General features: G+C 40.4%; 1 protein-coding gene across 14 annotated transcripts in view; it reads left to right on the forward strand.

Moving 5' to 3' along the window:
• Ltbp1 (latent transforming growth factor beta binding protein 1) overlaps window positions 1-18,550 on the forward strand; it is a 387,033-nt gene that overhangs the window by 252,284 nt on the left and 116,199 nt on the right. For all 14 annotated transcript variants that reach the window (XM_006524348.4, XM_030249831.1, XM_006524350.4 and 11 more), the window contains 2 exons: window positions 8,725-8,847; window positions 16,104-16,271. In XM_006524348.4, coding sequence (XP_006524411.1) covers window positions 8,725-8,847; window positions 16,104-16,271 — 291 coding nt within the window. The remainder of the gene's footprint in view (window positions 1-8,724; window positions 8,848-16,103; window positions 16,272-18,550) is intronic.

The following is an 18,550-nucleotide window of genomic DNA, read 5'->3' on the forward strand; positions in this document are numbered from 1 at the left end:
TTCTTTTGATGCCAGTGAGAATTTTATAGTGAAGGTAATGTTTCCTGAGTGCCTCTGGGTAGGCAAGGGTGTGCTTGGACTTGGTGAAAAGCAAGAAGGTACTGAGCAAAGGAGGGGAGATATAAATGAAAAGTTGGTAGATGTATTCTTAAGGGAACATCAAGAATGGAGATCAGCTCAGTGGTTCAGCACTTGATAGAATTCCTGAAGGCTCAGGTTCAATTCCTGGAAGACCACCAGAGAGTTCATTTCAAGGGAAACACTGGAGGCTGAAGATCTGGAAAGAAAATCCCTTTAAAGTGTCAAAGCTTGTATGTACTCTATGTAATGTCATCGTGTGCCACCAGAGTACCACATCCTAGTGCGTATCTTCTTCTTTGGAAGTTTAAGAAATACCTTGGTCCTCTTAGAGAGTTCTTAGTCTTCCTCTACCTAAAATTAGTGAAGCACACACATTGAGACAAGGTCTCTCATGAAACCTGAAGCTTGTTGATTCAGCTATACTAAATGGCCTGCAAGCCCCACCAAGACACCAAAGTGTCTACCTCACCAATAATGAGATTGTAAGTGTGACCCAAGGTGCTTGAGTTTTTTATGTGGATAATGGGGGTTGCACTCGGGTCCCCATGCTCGGACAACGAGCACTTTACAGACACCCATATCCCCCATCTCACTTGCCTTAGTTAGATGAAACCCCATGATCAAAAGCAAGTTTCAGAGGAAAGGCTCCCTTTGGCTTAAATTTTATAGCACTGTTCATCATTGAAGGAAGTCAAGACAGAACACAAACAGGGCAGGAACCTGGAGGGAGGAGCTTATGCAGAGGCTATGGAGGTGTGATTCATACGGGCTCACTCCTTATTGCTTGCTCAGCCTGTTTTCTTAAAGAACCCACGATTGATTGCTCAGGGACTGCACTCCTCATCAACCACTAATTAAGAAAATGCCTTACAGGCATGACTAAAACCCCATCTTATAGAGGCATTTTCTCTCAGATGACTCTAGCTTGTCAAGTTGACATTAAAAACTATCCAGCACACCTCTGTACATTCTTAAATAGTCAACTCATCCATCTGGCTGAGGAAAGCATTTATCTCAAGGCATTTTTTTCTGTCTTCAAATGCATGTTCTACTGCTGATGGAATCCCACAACAGGATTTCTATTCATCAGCAAGGCTAAGTATATACTGCTAAGTCTCCAGAAAGCCTCATGCTTTTCCTTCACAGCATAAAGATCCTCATAGGCGACTTTCATCTTGTACCCAATGCCTATTAGTGACCAGACACACCTCATATCCTATGTCAACTTGTGTTACCGAAAGGCAGGAAATTATTAGTCACTTGCTTAAACATACATATTTTCTTATAGGAAATAGGTGAGTGAAGATGTATTTATTTCTCATGAGTACATCTACACCATTCAAAGTATCACTAGTTAATGTATCCTCTAGCATTTTCAACCCTAGAAACTGGCCAGTCATTTTGAAGTTAAAGAATATTTAAAGTACAAGTAACTGTGGGGATTATCTATGTCAGACCCCTCATGTGACAAGGGTAGGAAACGGAGATGGAGGGAATTTGAGTGAACTGCTCCAAGTAACAAAATTTAATATCTTTCTTACACCAAAGGCTGGGTCTTCGTGGAATATTTCTCCTATTAGATTTGTCAACCCCTTACTCCTTTAAACAGTGACTTGTGGTTTACAAATTATTTCATAAAGTGGTAGTGACCATTCATGACTTACCACCATCCACGATAGTGGTAAAGTTCAAAGGACAGGGCTGATCTTTACACATATACATGAAAAGGAAGAAGAGTCTCACCGCATCTTCCTGTCTGATTACTCCATTCTCCAGGACTGGATCCTTAGGCTGTTTGAGGAGAATCTCTGATTATCTATTTTCTTGAGTTGTATATTTCTGTGCTATGGAGTAAATATACTGTGGAGGTCTCAACAAACACTGGGGCTGGCAGCCTAACAGTCCATGAGAGGCCAGAAGGAACTGCAGCTCAGCATGACGCAGGAGACAGCATTGGTTCAAACTTTGAGAGTCTGATACCAGGCAGTTTATTTTAGGCATCTTTAAGTACAGAACAAGTTAGAAAAAACTTTTCTGGTGGATCGCAATTCCACAATATCAAAGAGGCATGATTATATCGAAACTCTCCTCAAACACAGTCGAATTCTTCCATAAAGATGACTTGTAGAGATAGGCTACATGTGTTATCTTAAGGACCCAGGGAAGGATCTGGTGTGATATTGGTCATACAGATAATGCAGAGGTCATCTGGGCTGTTAGCCACTTAGATAGTACAGGGTGCATCTAGGCTATTGTCCATGTCCATTCCCAGCCTTCTGGGCAGAAAACTCTTAAGTGTTTAGCATTCCTGGCTTCTCTAATACTACCTGTGAGCACAAGGACCTTGTGCTCCCAATGATAGATTGTGTGGCATTTTTTTTCTTTAGTTCTGGGTATCAAATTAAAGTCATTGCATGTACTAGTCAGTCACTCTATCACCGAGTTATATCCTCAACTCTTTGAAGACCATTCGTCTTAGGTTAAGTTTTAGGAATGTAGCCAGTATTCAACCACTTAGACAGTTCTGCATTCTCAAACTTTAGAACAGAAAGTCAGAGCTACACTGGTAATCTGTATAGGTAGAAAGCCTTGCAAGGGGAGAAAATGGAGATCTTCCTGTGAACTATATGTAGCTCCACTAGTTCGGCTTCTTTGACACAGAGCCATGTATACCTCTTCTCTCTGCTTCTGCGAATACCTAGTCCTTCCTACCATGGGAGAGCTTCTTGAGATAAAAATATATTTGTGGGTGACCATACGAGTGCACCTCCCTCTGCCTTTAAGTCATGGTTCTTAAGCCAGGTGAATGGTCCTATGTGTAGTGGTCCTGCTGTTCCTGATGAGTTTAGGACCATATGGACTTTCAGAGACAATGATGGCCCGTTGAGGACAAAAAAGGAGTAAACCAGTTGTTTACCTATTTTGTATTTTAAGCTGAGTATTAAAGCACTTTTGACTTAGTCTGAGTATATTAAATAAATGTGGTTGACCCCATGAAATATGAGAGTCCTGATCTCTATTATATTTGGCAATTGTCGCTTAACTTATATTTTATAATCGAGTTAGAAGATTTTCTCCTTGAATGTATGTAGTGCTGGGAGAAGATTTTCTTAAATAAGGAAAATAGCCTTAGGATTGAAGTCTGGGTGGAATTATAATTCACAATTTACCGGTCACATTTCATACGGTTGTTAAACTTTGGCTAGATACCATCTTTGCTTAGAGTGGTCCTTAAGCTTAATGTTTCTGGATGAAATATGTTCAGTTTAACCTGTGTTTTGTCCTTCATCTTCTTGTGGATCTCCAGTTCCCTTCCATTTATTTAGATAAGTTGAAAGGGACGTGACTACCTCAGGAAGTCTTATGAATAGTTGCTTGTGTTTCTCATTAACTTCTGAAACACTCAATACACAGTCATAAGTGGTGAGCATTTTGCTTTTTGCTTTTCTTTTAACACAAAGGGTATAGACTATCTATCTACATACTTCTCCAGTTATAGCAGGGATGGGAGAAAGGATGGCAAGAAAAAAGAGCGTATCCATATAGATTTTGCTGTAATCATTTACCTTTGGGTGTTGAAAATTTGGGAATGAAATCCTTCCCAAAATTTGATTTGTGCATTGATGATATAGACATAGAGGAGTAAACCAAACCATCTTAGTGTTACATAGTCATTTTCATATCATCTGTTTTTCAGACTGCCTTACTTTATAATGTTTTTTTTTCTCCACATCTGAACTTTTTAGTGTGTACTGTAAGTCTGGGCAGGGCAATCTTTTGTCAATGGAATTACTTTCAGAATGTTTAGTATCTCTGATATCTATCCTTTTTGAGTTTCCTAGTCCCTTTGAAAAACCAGATGCTCTCTGGGTAGAAATATACCACATCTCCCTTTAAGGGTCATAGACCATTCTCATAGATATGAGCATGGTGGCTTACACCCAAAGTCCTAGGTTTTAGGATGGTAAAACAGGAGGATTCTGTGAGTTTGAGGCCAGCCTGGGCTATACAATGAATTCAAGGCTAGTCTGGCACTACAGAGTAAAACCTCATTTCAAACAAAATAAAGCAAAACGAAGAGGGCAGCAATACCCCAAACCAGTAACACTCTCTGTAAGTGTTTGCATTGTAGAGGAAGGATTGACCTTTAAATGACTAAGAAGTATATTAAAAAGTATTCTGTGTCAGTTCTCATTTGAGAACAGACTAAAGCCATATGGCCCAGCACTGCACTCTTTCAAAATGACTGAATTCAGTAGAAAGATTAATACTAAGTTGACAAGGACTTGTCAACTGGGAGTGGAAATTGGCATAGCTTTTGGACAACAGCTTAAAGTAAATATAAACATGTAAATGCATACTCAAGAGAATAAGTATTGAGGTCTTCCTGTCTATTCCCATACACACACACACACACACACACACACACACACACGTACACACATGTATTTGTGAATGCTCACAAATAATTAATAACAACAGCCCCAAATGAGAAATAACCAATGTAGTATTTAAATGGTTAAGTTTGGTTTCCCTCCAGAATAACATACAACATACAACACACAATGAAAAGACCAAGCTACTATATGTAACAGCACTGAAGCACTTTATAGTAAATAGTAAAACTAGTTAGACAAAATGAACAGTATTATTCATTTTATGTGCAGTTCAAGAATAGGCAAGGTGACAACAGTTGTAATAGTCGCCAGCCACGGTGCAGTGATGCCACCTGGGAAGGGACTTTCTGAGGCAATGAATTGTTTGTTTGTTTGTTTAAAATTATATGTACAATGTACATGTCTCTGTATGGGCATCTTCATGAATTCAGGTGGCTGTAGAGGCCAAAGCGTGTCAAGTCTCCTGGAGCTGGAGATGAGTAGTCAACAAGGGTGTTGGGAACTGAACTCAGGTCCTCTGTAAGAGCAGTATTTGCGCTTAACCTCTGCGTCATCTCTTAAGACTTTGGGAATGTTCCTAATCATGACCTTGATAATGACCACATAGTACATGCACGCTTGTATTTCTTTTGTTGTTTGTTTATTTTCAAGATCTTATTTAAATTACAACATTTCTCCCATCTCTTTCTTACATTCAAACCCTCTCATATACCTTTTTAAGTGTTAACACACTTGGGGACATTTAGCTGTGTACTTCAGATGGAGATATTTTAGTGTATATGAAATAAATAGAAGAAAGTTCAAAATAGAATGAATCTCTAATTGTGATGTTGTAGGAAATGTGCAGTCGGCTGCTGAAGAAAGCATGGCTCTTTCTGGCAGCTGTGAGTGTGTTCATGAAGGCCATACTTAAAGCAAGGTTCCTAGGGTCAGTTGGGGAAGTGGCGGTCAGGGGTACTGGTGGCCCAAGATGACCAGAGTAGTGGAAATGAGGAGAATCTTTCATGACCTCCACCCCCCACCATTTGCTTGCCTGTACCTATCTACAACTATGGGTCTCTCAGTTCCTATTTCTTGTTTATTTTTAACTTTTAATTTCTATGTCCCAAGGCAACATGGTTAAGTCTGTGAGTTGTGGTAAAGAGGTCCAAAGGAAAAGCACTGGAAGCATTGGAAAGCATATGGTTGCCTAACAAGGCAATTGTTATAAATGAGACATTTAGACATGGGTCAGAAAATAGAGGACCTTCAACCTTGACCTGACAGCCAACAATGGGGCTGGCTGGGATATAAATGCATTAAAAGCCTGGTAACAAAGAAAAGTTCTGATTCCCGAGAAGAAGCCATGGAGTGTGCTGTAGAAAAGCCTCAGAATAGGAGAAGAAGGCTAACACTTGTAACCACGTAGTGACATGCAGGAGGAATAGAAGAGTGGAGATTGTGTCCAGTGTTTCTGATCACAACTGGCTGGCTACCCAAACCTCAGGCTTTACTTAGATCCTGTGATAAAGTCTTTGCTTGTACTGTGTAAGCTCCAACTGGACTTGGCACTCTTCCTGGTCCTTCATGGTGGTTTTCTTAAGAAGAGTGAGTTATGGGGGAATAGTTTCAATTATATGCCACATAGAAAAGACTGTTACCAGCACAGTACACAGTCCAAAAAAAAAAAAAAAAAAAAAAAAAAAGAATAGGACGATCAGGTGCTGGGCCAGGTCTTCTTCTGGGTACAATCTAGTTGTTTCCAGATGCATCCAGTTGGCGCTTGATACATCTTATGTAACATATATGCACTAATTTTTCATTTGTATATCATGCAACAAGGTACATTTTGTCACTGATGTTAACTAAAAGCACTGCTCAGCATCCAACATGTACTCAAATGAAAGTGTTCTCATGGAATCTAATACCTCAGACAGTGAAAAAACTTAGAAATGAAAATGTTAAAAGTGTGTGGCTTAGAGGAAATACCTATAATGTAAATAACCATGACTTTGTAGAAATTCTTCTAGAATTTATGTTTCAATAATATTTTCTTGAATAATGATTTATTAAGGGGAGTATTTGATTTTGATGTGAAGATTCTGTAATACTTTATCATTGTGTCCAATCTTAATTTAGGAAATTAATAAATTTAAGACTCTCCATAAAAAGATTGCAGAAGAATTCGTGATGGAAAGACATGAAAGTTCCTTGACATAGGCACGCTAACGGCCAACATCTGTTAATTGTTAACCTTCATAGCCCACACTGGATCAAATAAAAATGGCTACTAGTTTTTCATTTTTAACATATTCTTTTTTTTTTCAGTCTTGATTACCTTTACACAGGACTATGAAGGCTTTTGTTTTATATTTTAGTCATCTCACTTGTATCTTCCCCTCTCAGATCCTTTTGATTTTTCCAGGACTGGCCCATGGGGCATCTGTTTCCAGGCACAGTATTCTACTCTTACTTTATTCCAGAACCTTCTACTGCTGGATGTTTATGCTTGGGTATCACAATGGGACCTTGAACTGTGAAACAGAATTCCTCACCTCCTGGCATTCTCCATTTATGAAACCTTTCCTCTTTTCTTAGACTAAAGCCCCTGACATCTTTGAGTCCTCTCCACTACTTTCCAGCCTTAGGTTCTCAGTTGAATTCCAAGTCATATCAGTTGTTCATTTTTAAAGTGAACAGTGCTCTCATCTTCCTGATTACCCAGTGTTACCCACATGGCTTGTCACGAGCCTCCTATTTGCACTGCTCCTTCAGTGTTCTTCTCTGCTCATCAAGCCATGTGCTGGCCAGGTCGGGTGAACTACCTTGGAGTTTGCTGTTCATGACACTGCTTTCCTACTCAAAACCTTTCTATGTATCTCTCTGTTTTCAGTAAGATTGAAGCCAAACCTAGCCTGGCATGTAGCAGCTCTGTCTCCCAACTATGTACCTCATTGTACATTTTTCCATTTAGTTGCGTGCCTTACCATTTTCCTGGTCCCTTCCCTTGGCCAATCTCTGTGCTCATGCTTCAGTCTCCACCCATGTGAATATGTCTTCTAACCCAGTCCCATCACTGTCCCCCCCACCGACCCACTGCCACACACACACCTCCCTCCTACCCTGAGGAAGTCTCACATCCTCCCAACACTGCCTCTGACTTCTTTCAGTAGTGCTTGCCTGTCTCTGTAAGCAATTTCAGATACGAATTCCAGTTTCTAATTGTTCTAGTTTAGGTAACTTGTACTATTCTTTACAGCTTTCACAGTTCATACTTTTATGCACATCTAGGATGTCAATACCTCCAGACTGAGGCTGCCTCCCTGTATACTGGGTAATGCTTAGCATAAGCTAAGGCAAAAGCTTTGCGAAGATGGCTCTATAGATCAATATTGTACACTAGTATATTTTCAGCACCTAAGACAGAACCCGGAGTATAACATATATATCAGAACTAATGATACAACTGCAGATGCTTCATAGAGACTCAGTGTAAAAATAACTTTTATTCACCAGGTGTAATTGTTGTCATAGAGGCTGACTGCTGAGTAATCTCACCCTTTCTAGTTCTTTCTGAACTCTGGCTGGCTGGTCAACTCAGCTATTTTGGCTCATAAGTCCTCTCCATGCTGTCTGATCCAAACCGGTTTCTCTCGGCTTCTGACCAAATTACTCTGCTTGGCCTCAAACTAACTCTGGCAATCTGTTCTAATCTTCTGGCTCCTCCTTCTCTGGCTCATTCTGTCTTCACCTGTTCGCTCTACAACCTGTCTTTGTAAAACTGCTAGACACCTTGCCCCCTTTCTCTCCCTCACTCTCTTAAATATTCTCTATCCTATTCTCCTATGGGTTAGGCATATCCCATCTCTGACTCATTCTGTCAGATTTTTTTCGAAATCATCGCTTTGCCTGCCCCTCAATTAGATGTCACTTTCAAACATGGCTGCTTCCTTCCTTCCACAAACTAACCTTACCTTCATTTTATAGATTAAAGGTGTGTACTAAGGGCATGTCTGTATTCTGGTTGGATCGTATGGACCTTGAAAATCTTTGGATGTGATGTCTTGTCAGAGCAGCCATATTTCTGGGTTAGAATGACACTGCAATTTGGTCATTTTAATTTTAATTCCTTTAATCCTACTGTATTCACCCTTTGTTTACTTGAACTATGATTATTACTATGAGACATAAATTGAACACGAGTGCACCCAGAATCTGCACACGAGGGCTGGGCTGCTCCATCTGAAAGGCTTTTATTTTCTTGCAGATATTAATGAATGTCAGCTACAAGGTGTATGCCCTAATGGTGAGTGTTTGAATACCATGGGCAGCTACAGATGCTCCTGCAAAATGGGATTCGGGCCTGACCCTACCTTTTCAAGTTGTGTTCGTAAGTAGTAATCAATTCAGCTTTCTATGTTTTAATCATATGTCTTTGGAAGAAAATATTCAACTAATATTAAAATTATGGGAGAAAATTCTGTTAGTAAAAAATGATAAGAGCAAGGAGACCAAACCCAATTTAGTAAACTAAATCTATGTTATGGGAACTTTTCCATGATGTATTTTAACTGCATTCAAAAGTACTTCACACTAAAACTCAGAATAGTGCATAATCACAAAGAGGGAACATACTTGGATAAAAATGAAAAGAGTTCTCTCTAGGCTGTGGTGGTATATACCTATGATCCCAGCACTCAGGAGGCATAGACAGGTGGATCCTGGAGTTCAAAGCCAGCCTAATCTACATTGCAGAGACAGTTCCAGGACTAAGCAAAGATGAGAGATAGAGACCGATATTTTTTATTCTGTCTCAAAAAAAAAAATTCAGGCAACAACAACAGAAGATGGGGAGGAGCAGGAAAGGAATGAAGGAAGAAAGGTGAGGGAGAGAGAGGGGAGAGAGGGAGAGGGAGGGAGAGGAGGGGGAGAAGGGAGAAGGAGAAGGAGGTTTATTTAAAAAGGTGTATCAGTCCTTGTGGTTTGGGGAGATAAAAACGGATTTTTCCTTTATAAATATTTAAGCCTTCTTCAGGCTAAATCAAGCTTGGCCTCGGCTTCTGCCTTTAATTATTGCAAATCCTGAGCCACTGGAGTCTGTTTTTATGAGGTTTCACTGTACTTTCTCAGTTAGAAAAGCCTGGAAAATCATTCAGATTTTCTGGCTCTGCTTTGATATCCTCTAAATCTCCAAAAGGCCCTCAAAGTGGTGGATGCTACTAGTTAAGGAATGTCCCTGGGATGCTACTAGTTAAGGAATGTCCCTGGGATGCTACTGGTTAAGGAATGTCCCTGGGGTTTGCTTTCCTATAGAGTAAAGGCAACAGTCTCCTATGAGGTCACATAATACTGATTTATGATCTCACCCAATAGGCCCTATCTTCATGAAAATGAATCCAGTATATTCATTTGGGTGTTTACATGATCATTATACATTATACAATCTGTCTGACAATTAGGTTGGAGGCACCTGAGGTAAAAAGTCCTAAAGAGGGTGACCTCTGTGTGTGTGTGTGTGTGTGTGTGTGTGTGTGTGTGTGTGCGCGCGCGCTCTCGCACAATGCACGTGTGTGTTTGCTGTGCATACGTGGTGTGTGCTGTGTGTATTGCTGTGTGCTACATGCATGTTTGCATTGCCTGCGTGTGTGTATAGTATGTATATATGCGTGGTGTATGTGTTTAGACAAGAGAACAACCTCAAGTATCATATCTCAGGTACCATTTATCTTGCTTTTTTGGGGGGGACAAGGACTTTCACTGGCCTGGAACTTAACAACTACGCTAGATTGATTGGCCAGGAAGTCCTAGGGACACACCTATCTCTGCCTCTTCAGCACTGGGATTGTTAACAGTGGCCACACACCTAGCTTTTTTTATATGGACTCTAGGGATCAGTTCCCATTATTGCAGAGTGAGCATGTTACCAAATAAGCTCTCTTCCCTAGCCTTAAATTCAGACTAAAAAAATATCAGTCTATATTCTAATGTATACGGGTGTTTTGTCTCCATGCATATCCTTGCACCACATGCATGCCTGGTGCCCACAGAAGCTAGAAGATGACACTGGACCTCCTGGAACTGGAGTTACAGATAATTGTGAGCTTCCATGTGGGTGCTGGAAATAGAACCTGGGTCCACTGGAAGACCGGCCAGTGCTCTTAAACCCCTGAACCATCTCTCCAGGTCTCCAAATGCAGAATTTTAAAAGATGACCACATTTTATGGTAACCCTGATCATCATTAGGAAAATAGGTAAACACTGCACATTTGAAAAAGTATATGGTCATCCGAAGCTTAAAGACTTCACAGTAGTTTGAGGTGCCTTTAAGAGCAATTCTGCCCGTTTCTGTCCAGCTAGGCTTTTTGAATTTATTCTGATGTGGGCTTGGTGCTTATGAAGCTGCCTCATATTTGATCAAGCGAAAACAGTCTTCATGAGGACTTGGCCCTTCAGCTCCAGCCCAGCTGACTGTCCTCTAAGCTCTGCTGTACAGAGAGAGGAAATGAAATCATGCCAAGCTGACAGTTCTGTTTGCTGGATGTAAGCCTTTTGAAATGTTGTTACTAATTAGTGCTGTTTTCCTTTTAAAACTGACAAATGCAGATTAGGAAATTGTGCACGTAAGTCTTTTTTTTTCCCTCTCTTGCTTTCTCTCTCTCTCTCTCTCTCTCTCTCTCTCTCTTCCTCTCTGTGTGTTCTTTTATGATTGGTTCTGATCTGAAGCAGACGGACACCTAGCCAGAAGGCATTTTGGAGTTTGTTAAATTAGACTGTAAAGTTCTCATACAGAGCACATTTGAAAACTGATGTCAGGATTTGGAATGTTAGGGAACAAACAAAGCTGTCGGGAATATCCAGATAATTTAGAGGTATCTTTCGGGCACTTTGAACTACATAAGAGAATATTTAGACAGGTTCTAATTTAAGCAGCATTTATTGTTAAAAAAATTTGATGCAGTGTTAGTTGTAAATTCATTTTTATCTTACCCAGTCTGGTTAGAGTTCTCACAACCTAATCTGGTTGCAGATTAGGTTAACTTGGAGAACCGGCCGTAGACTTGTGAGTTTGACAAGATCTCATGTCTAGCATGATGAAGGGCAGGCATCCAGGCTTTAATGAAATTGTAGAAACCTGCCAATGTGACTCTTGAAATACTTGCATAGCTCTTCAGAGTGTATTTTTCTTGCCATTGCCCAAATAATTCTGAACTTATTAAACAACCATCCATTCTTATTTGAAAAATAAATAATTCAATTTTACGGGTCAGCTGCAAACAGCTGAAATGATAAGTATTAAGTGATATTTGTTGCTAGTTAAGTGTTCCAGTTTAGAACTCAGAGTTAAAATTGGGCCCTTTACCAGCATGGAGACCACAGATGTATGTCTGTCTTTCTTTCTTTCTTTCTTTCTTTCTTTCTTTCTTTCTTTCTTTCTTTCTTTCTTTCTTTCTTTCTTTCTTCCTTTCTTTTTTTCATCTGTGAATTTACCACATATGCTATCATGAATGTGTGTCCAATTCCTTCAGAGTTTGTGATTTGTACCTATTTGTCCAGATTTGTTTATGAACTCTATAAAGAAACTGACGAGGAATCTAAAGCCAGTTGGAAAGAATCAGGGGAGAATGTGATGTTCTCAATAAGTGGGGACAACTAGTGTATCCTTCATAGTCATGACAGAGTAGCAAAGGAATTGGGAAAGGAGCGAGTATGCTTGTGTGTGTGCGCGCACACATACACACAGAGCTTGAATGTGTAAGCATGCCGTAGAGACTGATAGCATTTGCTTAAGCAGCATGAAATTAGGGTACATCCTGGTCATAAAATGTGTGGCTGACTCTGAACTCTTAAGAAGTGTACTTGGCAGTCACTAGGATCTCTGGGAAGTTCTTGGTGTTCCTGAATGCTGTGAGGTGAACACCCTTGGCGTTCTTTGACTCCAGCTGAAGGGTGCAACCATTTGCCATTCTTGCCTTGCCCACGCTCTGCCCTTGACCTTGTGAGGTCAAACAGAAGAGAAGAGGAGGTGGCTGACAGTTGCTGCCTCTTCTCACCTGTGTTTAGGGAGCTGGACCAGTGTCCTCCAAGCCTGCCCCTGCCTATCTTGTGGGACAAAGTGAAAAGCTTGGGTTTATCACAGTCGTGTGGAGAAAAGTAGATTCAATTGGGGGAAGACTTTCTGCCTTCTGAACTGCACTTGTTCTTCTGCAGGCATTTATGCATCTTCTGATGTCTGCAGCTGAGGTTCAGGAAAGGGCCCCAGATGAAAGCAATCTGTCTTGGGGCTTTTAATGTTTTATGTGTTCTCTACCCTTGAACTTGGAGTTAAAGGAGGCCAGGGAGGAGATCTGCTCAGGAACTTCTACCATCACCCTAGAGGTCATGAGACAAAGAAGGGCGAGTCCTTTCTAACGTGCCAGTCTTGTTTAGGATTTTTATTTAGTTTCCCCACCCACTTTACCAAGATTGTAATTATTGCTCATGTCTCACATGTTGGAAATTAAGGCAAAGAGAGTTCTAGAAACCTCACCAGATCACCTAAGTAGTAATCAACAGTTGAGATTTAAAACTAGGATTTGGGCATCCAAGGTTCTGGGTTCTAGGTCAGCAGTTGGGAAAATCGCAGTCTATGAATGGAACCAGCCTATTGTCTGGTTTTGTAAATAATGTTTTATTGGTACATAGCCATATCCACATACATGTTGTCTAAGGCTGCTTTTGTGATAATCATGGCACAGATAGTGAGTTGGAACAGAGACTGTTGGGCTAATAATCCTTAAAATATGTATAATCTGGCCCAGATTATATGAAGGAATTGGACACACACATATACAGAAAAAAAAAATCGTGCTGACCATTCAGCTGAACAGCTGTCTGGTAGAACATTCTGAGACAATAGGAACATTTGCATCCACACTGCCTGAGGAAGACATTAGTCAGTCCAAACAGAGGAACTATTACCCCGCTGCTAAGCTTTCTTTTATATTTAGTCTGTGACCTTCGACCTTTCATGGCTCGCTTGCACAGGAACCAGAGAGTGGACAGAAGAAGGAAGGCTCCAGATAGTTCTGTCTGCCCACTTATTTTAGAAGCCATACCAGAGCTGGCTTTATTAGACATATTTTGTGAAGGTTATTATGCTTATTTTGTTCCGTCAATTTTTTGCCATATGAGTGCTTGAACTCATGACCTTGCACATGCTTTGCCACTGATCCACACCCTCAGTACATGTGTGGGTTTGGAATCTTCAGGGGTGTTCTGTTTTTCCATCCACTCCCTATCCTCCAACCCTCAGTTCCCTTGTAATCTCTCTCTTTTCTTTGTTGAACTTCTGTTACTAAGTAATGGCTGAGTTGGGCGCATGTGTTCTTGATAGAGCAGAGAGAGCTGGGTTTTATATTGTTATAGGTGTCTTAACATGCATTCTGTGTCTACAGTGTGTCAAGGATTTAGAATATCATAGATGAGTGTACATACTGACCCTATTCTTTATAAGCAAAAAAGTTGAGGCTTGGCCAGTACATAATTTAGCATTAAAAATAAAACCAACCAAACAAAAATCCAGAACTAACAGGATAAGTATGTGTCCAGGAGCCAATTCCTTGAAAGAAATATCCCTTCCATATAAAAAATAAGTACGAGTGAATATTCTTTCTTGCATGGTAATGCATACATTTATAAGTATGAACATGCAGGCACATCACACATGTTTTTGCAAAAGTAAGAGGAGGGTGCCTTTATTTCAGGTAACTGGTTGACTGACAGAGTAGTTGGCAGACTTTCCACTCAGAAAAAGCTGATGTAGTAGCTTGCTACTGAAGGGAGCTGACTGACAGAATTTATTCTTGCTCAATGCAGATCAGTATTTTTTTTCTTGTATATGTTTGAACAGATTGGGTGAAGCCCATTCATATCATAGAGGATAAATATCTTCAGTCAAAGTCCTCTGGCTTAAATATCAGTGTTGTATGAAATAGCAGTAAAACCCAGACGACTCCAAAAACAACCGACAATCCAGTATCTGTTTAAATACCTAAGTCATAGTGCTTAGCCTTGTTCATACACAAACTTAGTCATTATTTCCAATCAAAATGAGTTTCCCATAAACCTAGAAAGTGTTATGTAAATGAAAATATGAAAGAATAAGGGTCAGGAAAGATAAGTGTATTAATACCTTTTGTTGCGTACTATGGATAAAACACTATGACCAAGGCGACTTAAGGAAGACAAAGTTTAATTTGCCTCCATTTCCAAAGGGTTAGAGTCCATAGTGTTTGGGACAGCAAGGGTCAGGCATAGCAAGAGAAACAGGAGACTGGGACCTCACAACTTGAACCACAAGTTGAATGAAAATAAAGGAAACTGGTAGTAGTGAGATGTGCATGTGTGTAATCTCAGAGCCTGTGCCCAGTGACACACTTCCTCCAGGAAAACTTTACTATCTAAACTTCCCCAAACAGTACTGCCAATCGGGGACCAAGTTTCCAAATGCTGTAAACTAGGGGGCACATTTCCCATTCCATCATCACACAGCAGGTTTCCTGAAAATTGGGGGGGGGGGACAGGCGAGTGGTAGATTCACATTTGAGAGCCACCCATGTCCCTTGCGTCTTCATCTGCCATCTGACTTCATTATTCAGATTATTCTCAGAGCATCTAACCTGGAAAGTCAGTCCTGTTGGAAAGGTGGAAATGTGCATCTAAGCAGGAAGGGCAAAAAAGTTGGATTGAATTGTGAGTACCAGGGGCTGGAGAAAAGGCAATTGGGATGACACCATAAGAGAGAAAAGGTATGGCTGAGATGGGGAAACAGACAGGAGGCCACCAACCTGGGGCTAACCTGACAGTGTTGTCTCACACAGAATCTGGTCCTGTAGCACGTACTACCCCAACCATGCACTATGCATGCATTAAGAGATATACAGCTGAAAGGCAAGGCTGTGTCTTGCTCTCGACTTTGCCTCTTGTGCCAGCATTTGAATGAAGTGCACTCACTCCTGATTTACATTAGAAGATCAGGGTGAGGAGACAGGAGTCAGATGATAACAGCTTGGTTACCTTTGCAGCATAGAATGAGGGCTTGAGAGTTTGCCTACTCTGATGTGCTTGCCACACTGAGACTTTGTGTATCTCAGCCGATCAGCAACCACTCCCTGTCTGCCATGTATGTTCTCTGGCCTTGGGTGAGAATTCCTGAGCTTCTGGGACAGCTACCCAGCTGCTGGTTTGTGGTACTAAGCTTGCTGCTGATTTTCCATGGTGCCTGGACATTCATCAGCCATTGATTTAGAGCCAACTTTTTACTCCAGTCTCAGGAAACAGTTGGTCAAAATTGTGATTAGTCATAGATGACTAGGTTGGTTAGATAGCTAGCTAATGGTGGAAATGTTTAACTTAAACACACATTCCTATATTAATATTTGTTAAAAATAGAATCCAGCCAGAGACAGGAATAATTAATTAAGAGTATTTGCTGCTCTGACACCAAGATGATTTAGAGAATGAACACTTAACAAATTATTCCCAGAATCTAGATTGATTTATCTTAAAGCAAGGTTTGTCATCCATGCTGTGAGGACCATCTTATGTTAACTTAAAATCGATCTGACTTGTTTCTTCAGTGACATCAGGCTTGTCTCTTTCTTTAGCGGATCCCCCTGTGATCTCAGAAGAGAAAGGGCCCTGTTACCGCCTTGTCAGTCCTGGAAGGCATTGTATGCACCCTCTCTCTGTTCATCTCACCAAGCAGATCTGCTGTTGTAGTGTGGGCAAGGCCTGGGGCCCACATTGTGAGAAATGTCCCCTCCCAGGCACAGGTAAGCCGTAACCACCTGTATATACACTAATGTTCCCAGCTCCGGGAACAAAGTGACCTCAGCAGTTTGGGTTACTTTAGGTTTCTGAGTTTAGCTTTTAATAGTATTATGTGTTTGTATTATTTCTGAAGAAAGCAGAGTTGGAGAAGTTCAAGTCAGAAAAGAAAATGTACATAGGAATTCCCCATTATTTATGGATTTCTTTTTACATGTTAAGCTAAGAAGATAAACCCTTGTATTTTATTATCAGCTTCTAGAATGAGGACTGATATTTAAGTATAAAACCAGAAAGCTCTACTAGGCAATGTGCTTTCCTAGTGGTTTGCTGTCCATGGTTTTACAGCCCAGTGGACATTGACTTATTTATTCAGTTATTAAAATTGCACTTGATTTCTCTAATTGGAAATACAAAGAATTGTATTCAACTATGAGAGTATGAGGAATCAATAAACTCCCAAGCAGAGTCAGGAGTTCAGTGGAAGAAAAGGAGGCATGACCTGCAAGCACTGGGCATCATAAGATCAAGGAAGGCGTGGCATCGATTTCACTGGCTTGGTACGGGTGCCAAGCATCACACTAAATTGCTTACTTTAGAGGAACTTCCCTTATAGGAACACGCATTAAATCTCTAGGTGTCTTACACGACATTGTGTAGTAAATCACACAAGAGTAGATAGGATTTAAATGTAAATTTTAGTATCATAGTTCACCTTTGGTAGTGGTTAGAGTCAAAAGGAACAGCTACGGCAAAAATAGGAGTTTATTGTCAATGAACTGATAGATGGATGCTTTTAGACTCCTCCCACAGGCTCTAGCACCCTCTTGTGCCTTCTGACACACTTATTACTAACAAAGCTTTGCCATTCATAGGCCCACATCTCTCCTTAAGGTCAATTTTGTCAGGGTTTTAATCCTTACATGAAGTGTAACTAAGATGGGGAATGTTCATCAGGGCCTCTTCCCAAAGTACAATTTCATTATGGTATTAATCATACAATTTTTTGTATTTAAGTTTTGCTCATGGGATGATTTTAATCAAATGTGTGCTTTGCTAGAAAACCATGCTTTGTTCTGGTACTGTCCATTTTTTTTTAAAATTAAGAATTCTCTGTCTTAGTAGATTCCGCCATTGAGTGAGTGAATCTGCAGAAAAACAGCATCTCAGCTTTAAGGGAATATTGTAGAGTTTTCTTTTGATTAAGGACTAATTCCAGGCCCAGTCCATTCAATAGACGATTTCTTGTTCTGTAAAAATGAGAAATGATTTACTTTACTTTCAATTTTAAAAGTAGAAACAAAAACTTGACCATAAGCCCCTTTGTTTACGTTTGGCAATTTGCTTCCAATCCCAAGAGCCCAGTGATGATGTAGAGTTTGCGTCTGTCTGCCACACTCTACCCGCCCCAGGGTTTGCTGCTAGAGGTCTGCAAATCACACATCATCCGCAGTCCACTCAGAGGGGGGCGGGGGGGGGAAAGGCATTTTAAAGACATTTTTCCTGACCAGAGTGATGAGTCCATGGTACAGAATGTCCCGTTGTCCTCTGCATGATGAATCTGACCAGATTTGCTGGCTGTCCCTGACCACAGAGAGAACTGCACACAGCTCACTCTGGCATTTTCTTCTTGCTTTGGCTTCTGACTATAGCCTCTGACTTGTCCCTAGTGTTTCGGCTTTCTCCTCACTACCTGAAGGTCCTCTTCAAAGACACCCCCCTCTCTGCCTCTTCATCACCAGTACCCCCATTCCATATATAGCGTGGCATTCTGTCTGAGTCCTTGGATTTACCAACTGGACACAAGTCAGGAGGGTTTCAGTCCCCTATGTCCCTGAATATAGTGAACACCTTCTTGCTCGTCATTTAACTTAGATGTTCGCTGAGTTCTTCATTAATAATCACTGAAAGGACAAGAGCAGAGGAAAGGAGAAAGCCTGACTGTTGGTGATATTTCATACTCACATGTTAGATAGTTGTCACCTGTAGTTAAAACGACTCCTAGTATAGTACATATCTTTTTATGTAATGTAGTTTACATACATAATGTAGTCTACATAGTGGCATATCGGCTACTAGAATATAAATACAATATATAAAATTCATGCTAAATATATATCCTAGTTGGGTAGGATAAGGAATTAATAGATGAATAAATGTTTAAAGTAAAAGTTAAAATTTTTCTTGTAAATACGCAAGTCTATCAGAAATTTAAGCAATTTGCTTACATTTTGCATCTGTTTCTCAAGTTTTGAAATGTACCTATATTAGTGATGATTTATTA

The sequence above is a fragment of the Mus musculus genome, chromosome 17 (genome assembly GCF_000001635.26).
Source record: "Mus musculus strain C57BL/6J chromosome 17, GRCm38.p6 C57BL/6J".
NCBI classification, from domain to species: Eukaryota; Metazoa; Chordata; class Mammalia; order Rodentia; family Muridae; genus Mus; species Mus musculus.